This window comes from Triticum dicoccoides, chromosome 6A (assembly GCF_002162155.2).
Source record: "Triticum dicoccoides isolate Atlit2015 ecotype Zavitan chromosome 6A, WEW_v2.0, whole genome shotgun sequence".
Taxonomy (NCBI): Eukaryota; Viridiplantae; Streptophyta; class Magnoliopsida; order Poales; family Poaceae; genus Triticum; species Triticum dicoccoides.
In genome coordinates, this window is record NC_041390.1 from 533,438,820 (window position 1) to 533,447,695 (window position 8,876).

At 54.4% G+C, this 8,876-nt stretch overlaps 1 protein-coding gene across 1 annotated transcript; it reads right to left on the reverse strand.

Moving 5' to 3' along the window:
* Window positions 1–211: 211 nt before the first annotated feature.
* On the reverse strand, window positions 212–1,512 carry LOC119317719 (fasciclin-like arabinogalactan protein 1). Its single transcript, XM_037592214.1, has one exon. The coding sequence runs from the start codon at window positions 1,374–1,376 to the stop codon at window positions 579–581; it is 798 nt and encodes a 265-aa protein (XP_037448111.1). The 5' UTR covers window positions 1,377–1,512; the 3' UTR covers window positions 212–578.
* Window positions 1,513–8,876: the final 7,364 nt, after the last annotated feature.

The following is an 8,876-nucleotide window of genomic DNA, read 5'->3' on the forward strand; positions in this document are numbered from 1 at the left end:
AAAGAACACCTTGATTGTTGGCCATGGCAACCTGCCTTGTTGCTCTCTCTGTTCCTCTAAAAGTTGTTATTTTCGACATTTATATGGAAATTCAGAGTACAAGTTTGACCATCAATTTTGTTTCGATCATTCTATGTCTCATGAGAATAAGAAAACATGTATATAAGACAATAGGAATAAGACGACAGATTTATAGAACCGAATGAACTTGTAGCCCGCAGAACTCCGATTAATGTACTACGTATGCAGCAATTACTACATGAGAGTACACCAGAAGATTTACCAAAAGAAAATAGTACTGTAGCTAGCTAAAGCTAGGCAAATGTATTTGGGTAGACCAGTTTATAACACCACCAGATCTGGAGTCTGGACTAGACACACTAGATGAATCAGGACACAGGCCTGCAAAGCTCTCTTGGCAAACAAAATGAAACTACAAGAACGTTTCCAACGCATCAACGACCTAGCAAATTAATCAAAGCACTCACCATATCCCCAGTAGTAATACTGACACGTGCAGGAACAAGATCGAGGAACCCAACAAACAGCAACTCACAACACACAGCCGCAATCAACCTTCAAACGCGCACGACGATCTTGATCGCCAGCAGGAACGCCAGAGCCAAGGATAGCCGGCCGGGAGCCGCGCTGATCGCGCCGTTCTTCTTCGCATGGTCCTCTCGTTCGTCGTCCCCGTCGTCCGCCGAAGGCGCGTCGGCGGCGTCGTCCGCTGACCCGGTCCCTTTCTTGGTCTTGGGCACGACGTCGGTGGCGTTGTGCCTTGAGGTTGGAGTTGAAGTCTCGGGCGACGAGGGCGCCTCGGCGGCCGGGGACGACATGACGGCGCCCACCTGCAGCACCGAGATGTTGTACGGCTCCTCGTGGATGGGCTTGACGAAGAGCACGCTGGTGGCGCGCGCGTCGTCGCCGGCGTCCTGAGGCACGAAGGCCACGCTCCCGCCCCGGCGCTCGGAGATCTCCACCATGCCGGCGCTGCCGGGCGCGTCGCCGGAGGCCTGGAACAGGGTGGACACGTCCGCGGAGCCGCCCGGGAGGCGGTGCAGCTTGTCGTGGTCGTAGTAGTCGACGAGGACGTGCATGGAGAGCACGTGCCGGAGCGCTTCCCGCGGGAGATGACGCGCCCTGAGCGGAGCCATGTCGGCGTCGTCGACCGCGAGGACCGTGATGGTGTTGCGCTCGTTGATTTCGTCCGCCAGGCCCGTCGTCGTGAGGAGGCGGCTGAACTCGGACATGTCCCGGCGCGCCGCGAGGATGGCGGTGATGTTGTGGGTGGCGTGGCACGTCGGCCACGTGGAGAGGGCGAGGAGGAGGAGGACGGCGAATGAGCTCGCGGTGAGAGCGCCGGGGAGTGACATTGTTGCGAGTCGCAACGTACGTGTGGCTCCCCTCTGGTGTTCTTGGGAAGTATGGCTCGTCCGGAGATGAAACAGGGCGACGAATGTTTAATCAAAGAGGGCGACCTGCACCTCGGGTGCCCTTGGTTTTATGGCAAATGGTGGCTTGCCAGACGAGCAAAGTCTGTTTTGTGCCACCGGTTCTATTTTCTCGTACAGTATTAACTTGGCTTTCTTTTTTTAGAACGAAGATGCCAGATGCGTCCGGTTTTAAATTAATAAAGCCCCAACGGCGGAGTCATACCAATAAGTCTTACATCACCCAAAAGCCCCATCGGGCCACTACCATGATCGAGCGGAGAAGATAAAGTTACTGTCGCGTTACAAGGCATCGCCCGTACTGAGCACGCAGACTCGTCAAGCACTCAAAAAAGACTACGTCGACCACCGTAGTCATGGCTCCCTAGCCGCCGCATACACTTGCAGAATTCGCTGTTACGCTGTCTTGATCAAATCAGCATCCTTGCGCCTCCCCAACGGACTCCACTGCTGTAAAAGAAGATTGCATTTGAAGATGATATTAGCCGGATGTGTTGGCAAGGTCCCCTCGATCGCGAGTTTATTCCTAGTTAGCCACAAGGACCATAGAAGAGCTCCGACACAGGTCCACACGACTCGTTTCATTGAGCCTTGCAGCGCACCTAAAATGTGGATAAGCTCTGCAGCTGAGCGTGGGTCCCACTGGACACCAGCCGCGGACCGCACTGCGCTCCACGCAAACCGCGCTAAGGGGCACCGAAAGAAGGCGTGGTTCGCGTCCTCTGGGTCCCCGCACAACGCACAAACCCATTGGCCGGCCCATTCCGTTTGGCCACGTTCAGGGAAGTGGGAAGCTTATCGCGGAACAGTTGCCAAAGGAATAGTTTGATCTTCAGTGGCAACCGCGCGGTCCAAAGCCCTGCCACCACCAGCTGCGACGGCCCCTGGCACAGCTTGCGGTATAGAGACTTGACCGAGAACTTCCCAGAGCTGGTGAGCGCCCAGCTCACCGTGTCCGGTTGGTCCGAGAGCACCACCCGGTCAATCAACTGCCGCAGGGCTACAACACTGGCCTGCTCTGTCCCCTGAAGTTCGCGTTTGAAATGAATCTCCGGAGGGGTCGTACGCAGCGCGTCAGCCACCGACATGCCTGGGTCTACGACAATGTCGTACAGGTCGCGGAATTCTTCCCATAGGGGGCGGGCGCCTATCCAAAGATCTGTCCAGAATCGCGCCGATCGCCCATCTCCAATCAAGAACTTAGCCCCCAAGGCAAAGGCCGACTTGATCGTCTGGAGATCATTCCAAAAAGGCGAGCCCCTTGCTCTACCTTCAAAGAAATTCCCGTTGGGGAAGTACTTGGCCTTAAGGAGATCAACCCAGAGTCTGGACGCCCCCTGGGCAATTTTCCAAATCCACTTACACATCATAGCGATGTTAAGCAATCTAGAGTTGGTGATCCCGAGGCCCCCCAAGTCCTTGGGACGACACACCCAAGCCCATTTGACCATATGGTATTTACGGTTCGGGCTAGTTCTTTCCCAAAAGAATTTAGACCGCGGCGTGTCAAACTTTGCGTGCACCCCCTCTGCAAGCAAAAAAAGGCCCATAGCAAACATAGGCAGGGAAGAGAGGCTTGAGTTCGTGAGAACTAGTCTGGCCGCTTTTGAGAGGAATTTACCCCTCCAAGGGCACACCCTACCCCTCACCTTAGCACATAGAGGTTCCCAATCGTCTATCGTCGGCCTTTTGATGTCAACTGGAAGGCCTAGGTATGTCAGCGGGAATTTACCCACCTTGCAGTTGAGTAAATCCGCTATACGATTACCTTCCTCTGGCTCAACCCCCTTCATGAGCACCTCGCATTTATGAAAATTTATTTTAAGCCCTGACATGAGCTCAAAACAAATTAGAATCGCTTTGACCGACGCAATGCTGTGGTGGTCAGGGTGAAACAAAAGTAGCGTGTCATCTGCATATTGCAGATGCGTCACTCCCCCTGGAATGAGGTGGCCTACCAACCCTTGGATATGGCCTGCTTCGGCTGCTTTCCGAAGCATTGTGGATAGAGCGTCCACCACGAAGTTGAAAAGGAGAGGTGAGATTGGATCACCCTGCCTGAGCCCGCGTTTGTTTCGGAAGAAATGCCCTATTTCTCCGTTCACCGAGACTGCAGTTTGGCCTCCCGACACCAACTGCAAAATATGATGGACCGAAACGTCGGAAAAGCCTCTTCCGATAAGCACTTGCCGCAAGAAATCCCAATTCACACGGTCGTATGCCTTCTCGAAATCGAGTTTCAGCAGCACCGCCGCCTCCTTAGTGCGCTTTAGTTCATGAACGATCTCTTGCAGGGTGAGCGGTCCCTCTAAAATGTTGCGTCCTCGGATGAAAGCAGATTGGTTTCGATTAATCGAGCGATGAGCTATCGGACCTAGTCTATTGGCGCACACTTTTGCACAGATTTTAAAAGGCACGTTAATGAGCGCGATCGGTCGGAATTGTCTAATATTGTCTGCCCCTTGGACCTTCGGGATGAGCGTTAAGACGCCATAGTTGAGGCGCGAGATGTCAACCATCCCCCTCATGAAACCGTTGCAGATCTCGAAAATGGGGCCCCTAAGAAAAGGCCAGAAGCGCTTGAACATCGCCACCGGCCAATCGTCTGGTCCCGGCGCCGTGTCCACTTTCATACCGAGGAGAGCGGCGTCGATCTCTTCTGGCAGAAAGGCAAGCCCTAGCGCTTCGTTTTCACAGTCCAACACACGTTGCGAATCCTCCCAAACGTCTTCGTGGAGCCCCGCCCCCTGGGCCTCGCACGAGCCCATCAAATTGATGTAGAACTCGTAAATGTGTCGGGAGATGTCCTCCTGTCGCAACAGAAGCCCCTGCTCTGATTGCAACCTTAATATGGAACATTTCCGACGACGCCCGTTAGCATAAGCCTGGAAATACTTAGTATTGGCGTCGCCCTTCAGAACCCACTTCAGACCACTTCGTCTACGCCAGTATTCTTCCTCTGCGCGCAGGGACGCTTCTACCTGGCCCTCCAGGGCATAGCGATGGGCCCATTCCTGCTCTGAGAAGGCCCTAGCATCAGCCAGTGCATCAATCCTTGTGATTTCCGCAAGGATCTCGGCGCGGCGCTCCTTGTCAGACCTCCCTAGGTTTGCGCCCCATCCCTTGAGGCTAGCCCTGAGCCGGCCCCCCACCGCGTTCCAAAATTCCATCGGGCCTCTCTGGGGTCCTAACGAATCAACACATGCCCGCTATTTCGCCCTGAAAATCTCCTCGAAGCCTGGCACTTCGAACCAGGCTGTTTCGAAGAAGAAGCGCGGGCTGCGTCGCACCCTGTCCTCCCCCGAGGAATAGACGAGCGGTACATGGTCAGAGCCTATGCGTGTCTCCGCGACATGAACACCCTATCTAGCACTGAGCGCACCGGATCGAGTTGTTTATTAGTCCAAGTGAACCTCGCGCCTGACCTGGTCACCTCCCTTAGGGCCATGGCAGCAATGGCGGAGTTAAACATGGTCACCCTAGGCCAGTTTATATTGTTGTTGTTCTTGTCGGCTCCCGGTCGGATAAGGTTGAAATCTCCACCCACCAAAACAGGGAGCGTGGCCGCGGACATCATGGTGACTTTGGCCTGGAGTTCCGCCAAGAACTCCGCCGAACGAGAGTGATCGGCCGGTCCGTAGACTTGTATGATTGCTAACTTGCGAAGCAAGGCACGAATACGGAAATGAGCCGTGATATAAAACGAGCCTACGTCCCAGTCAATAACCTCGTATAGGGCTCGGCTCAAGCCCAGCAGCATGCCACCTGAGTGCCCTACAGCAGGGGCATGCTGCCACTCGAAGTGCTCCAAGGGATCGATCGCAAGCAGTTCATGAAAACGAAAATTTGCCTTAATCGTCTCTTGAAGCCCTACGATATCTATGTCCTCTTTGCGCATGTACTCTTTAAGTTGGGTACGCCGTCCCACGTGACCGAAGCCACGGATATTCCAGATCATAGCTCGCAGCTAGATCACGCGATTCCGGAGCCGGACACCCCTGGAGGTGACCGCTTTAGCCACTCGCCTCGTCTTGCCCTTGCAAGTCGTGGGAGAGGGAGCAACCCCTGTTGCCTGCCCCCCCTCTTCAGGCACAGAGATCACCACGGCGTCCCCTCCCTCGGGTACCCGGGGTCTCTGCTTAGCACACTCTGCAGCGGCAGCCGCGATCGCGGCCTACGCTAACTCCTTAGCGCGCACCAGCGAAATCAACTCGCTAACCCCTCCTACACAGGAGGGATCCACAACGCTCGCATCTAACACCTCATGCAAATGATCGTCCGAGAAATCATCTAGAACTGTAAACCGGGGGGGTGGGTTACCTGAGATCTCCATGTTCTTCTGGGCTTGGAGGAGTTGCGCCCTCTGCAAGGATGGCATATTGCCCTTGGCCCCCTTCGAATGCGAGCTGGTGCGCACCGGCGCCGCTGGCACCGTCTTGGTGCGCTTGGCCTTCGAAATCAGCACCGTCTTGGAGGCGTCCTGCAGCAGCTGGTCCACTGGAGGCGCTGTCGGGGCCGCCAGCGCCATGACCGACTGCCTCGGAGTGACAGGCGCCCCCAGCGGCTCCATCGCGCGCACCGCCTCCGCGCTGACCTTGCGCACCACCGTCTTCTTCATGAGCTTCACCGAGCCGCTAAGTGTAGAGCCGCGGCCACCAGAGGCAGGAGACCCAGCAGGGCGGGGGCGCGAGGAAGAAGGGGAGCGGCCGTGCGGGAACAGACCACCATCCGCACCCGCAGCCGCCATGGGAGGGGAGGAGACCAACCCCAGGTTGGAGCCATATTGGTTGGGGATCGAGATTGTCATCCCCACCGATCCCCCCTCCTCAGCCGCTTGCGTCATCGTTGCCCTTCCACCTGAGCAACAGGGCCCGGTGCAGAGATCCCCAGCTTGTCCCACGCCGCCGTGTCGATGGAGTCGTCCTCCTTCATGCTCGCCTCTTGCTCTGGAGCCTTGTCCTACTGCCCCTGAATGAGATGTGTAAGAGCATCTACAGCCAGATACATCAAATCCACCCCTTAAATTTCTATTGATGTGATCAGGCGCGTCATTGGACAATGACGGTCACACCTTAAATATTCATTTTCGCACCATATACCTCAATTAGCAAACCTCAAATTCATATTACACATGCATCATAAACTTCTGATGTAGTCGGACGTCCGACGTCCGGCTACTACATCAAAACATGACATTGGGCTATCAAAATTTGGCATATTCAACATACATACTAATCTATGGACAAAGACCATCCACGGTTGTCCTTGCTGGCGCTTTGTCGCGGAAGTACCGCTCGAAGATGTAGTATAGATCAAGCCAGATCTCCTCTTCGCCGGAGCTGTCCACCTTGTCCCTGTCCTCCTTCTCTTCTTTGGGGGGCAGCCCGACCATGGCACAGACTGTCGGGGCTTGCTCTCGGCTGACGGCGTGCGTCTTCCTCCCCTCCCACATTTGGAGGGTGTGGACACGAAGGCTTCCTCTTCCACGGCAACGCGCACCGCCGCATCTGTGGCCTCCGCCATATCGGCAGCAAGGAGGACTGTCGATGTCAAAACCGGCGGATCTCGGGTAGGGGGTCCTGAACTGTGCGTCTTAGGTCGATGGTAACAGCAGACAGGGGACACAATGTTTTACCCAGGTTCGGGCCCTCTCTATGGGGGTAATACCCTACGTCCTGCTTGATTGATCTTGATGAATATGAGTATTACAAGAGTTGATCTACCATGAGATCGTAATGGCTAAACCCTAGAGGTCTAGCTTGTATGGCTATGATAATGTCCGTCCTCCGGTTTATATAGACACCGGGAGGATCTAGGGTTACACAAGGTCGGTTACAAAGAAAGGAATCTACATATTTAGTCGCCAAGCTTGCCTTCCACGCCAATGAGAGTCCCATCTGGACACGGGTGCAGTCTTCGGTCTTTGTATCTTCACAGCCCATCAGTCCGGCCCATGACTAACAGGCCGGACGCCCGAGGACCCCTTAGTCCAGGACTCCCTCAGTAGCCCCAGAACCTGGCTTCAATGACAAGGTATTTGGCGCGTAGGCCTATCTTTGGCATTGGAAGACGGGTTTCTTCTTCCGAACTCCAAAATAGTCCTCGGATGTATCGACGTGTCCGGACCTGTAACACACACACACCACACACAACCGTAGAGAGAATATAATTGCACACGCGTTTAATCTGCTGACAACTTTTCGTAACATGACATCACATCTGTCCGGTCATAATTTCGAACCGTTTTTCGTCTGTCGCTCCATGTTTCGAGACGCGGTTGCCATTGGCACATCTTGTCAAAGCAGGGATCGTGTCCCCATACTACGGGATTCTCATCAATACGGACATGGGTAACCCAACCGTGCTGTTTACACAGCCCTCGAGAGTAGGCGAATTTTAAGGCGAGTGGGGAGGCGTCCAATATTTACTGCCTTTATAAGGAGATAAGAATCTCTTTTCTTCACCCACGCCTTCTCTCTTCCTCTGCCCTTCCATTCTTGAGCTCCAGCGCCCAAGTTCTCATCTTCTCCGTCTCGAGCAAGCACTCAATCATGTCCGATCCGGAGGTCAAGGCAAGTGGATGGCCTCCTCCGTCTAGGAGGAGGACATCGCCGAGCTTCGGGCGGCCGGCTACCTGGCGAAGGGAATCGCCCACCGCCTTCCGGCCTAGGGACAAATTGTTCCCACGCCGAAGCCCGACGACAGGGTAGTATCCATCTGTCAGTGTCAAAATTGGCGGATCTCAGGTAGGGGATCCCGAACTGTGCGTCTAAGGCGGATGGTAATAGGAGGCAGGGGACACGATGTTTACCCAGGTTTGGGCCCTCTTGATGGAGGTAAAACCCTACGTCCTGCTTGATTATTCTTGATGATATGAGTATTACAAGAGTTGATCTACCCCGAGATCAGAGAGGCTAAACCCTAGAAGCTAGCCTATGGTATGATTGTATATTGTCCTACGGACTAAAACCCTCCGGTTTATATAGACACTGGAGGGGGCTAGGGTTACACAAGGTCGGTTACAAAGGAGGAGATATACATATCCGTATTGCCTAGCTTGCCTTCCATGCCAAGTAAAGTCCCATCCAGATACGAGACGAAGTCTTCAATCTTGTATCTTCATAGTCCAACAGTCCGACCAAAGGATATAGTCCGGCTGTCCGGAGACCCCCTAATCCAGGACTCCCTCTGTAGCCCCCGAACCAGGCTTCAATGATGTCAAGTCCGACATGCAGTATTGTCTTCGGCATTGCAAGGCGGGTTCTTCTCCAAATTTTGAATGTTTGTCAAGTAGTGTCCGGCCCCATAAATGTTGGACTCCTTGGCTTCTGCGCCCAATAAGGGCTATCTTCCACGCGTCGAATGAATACGAGGAGCCAGGGCATTTTTACATTCGCCCCCTTAGCCAGATAAATAAATTGT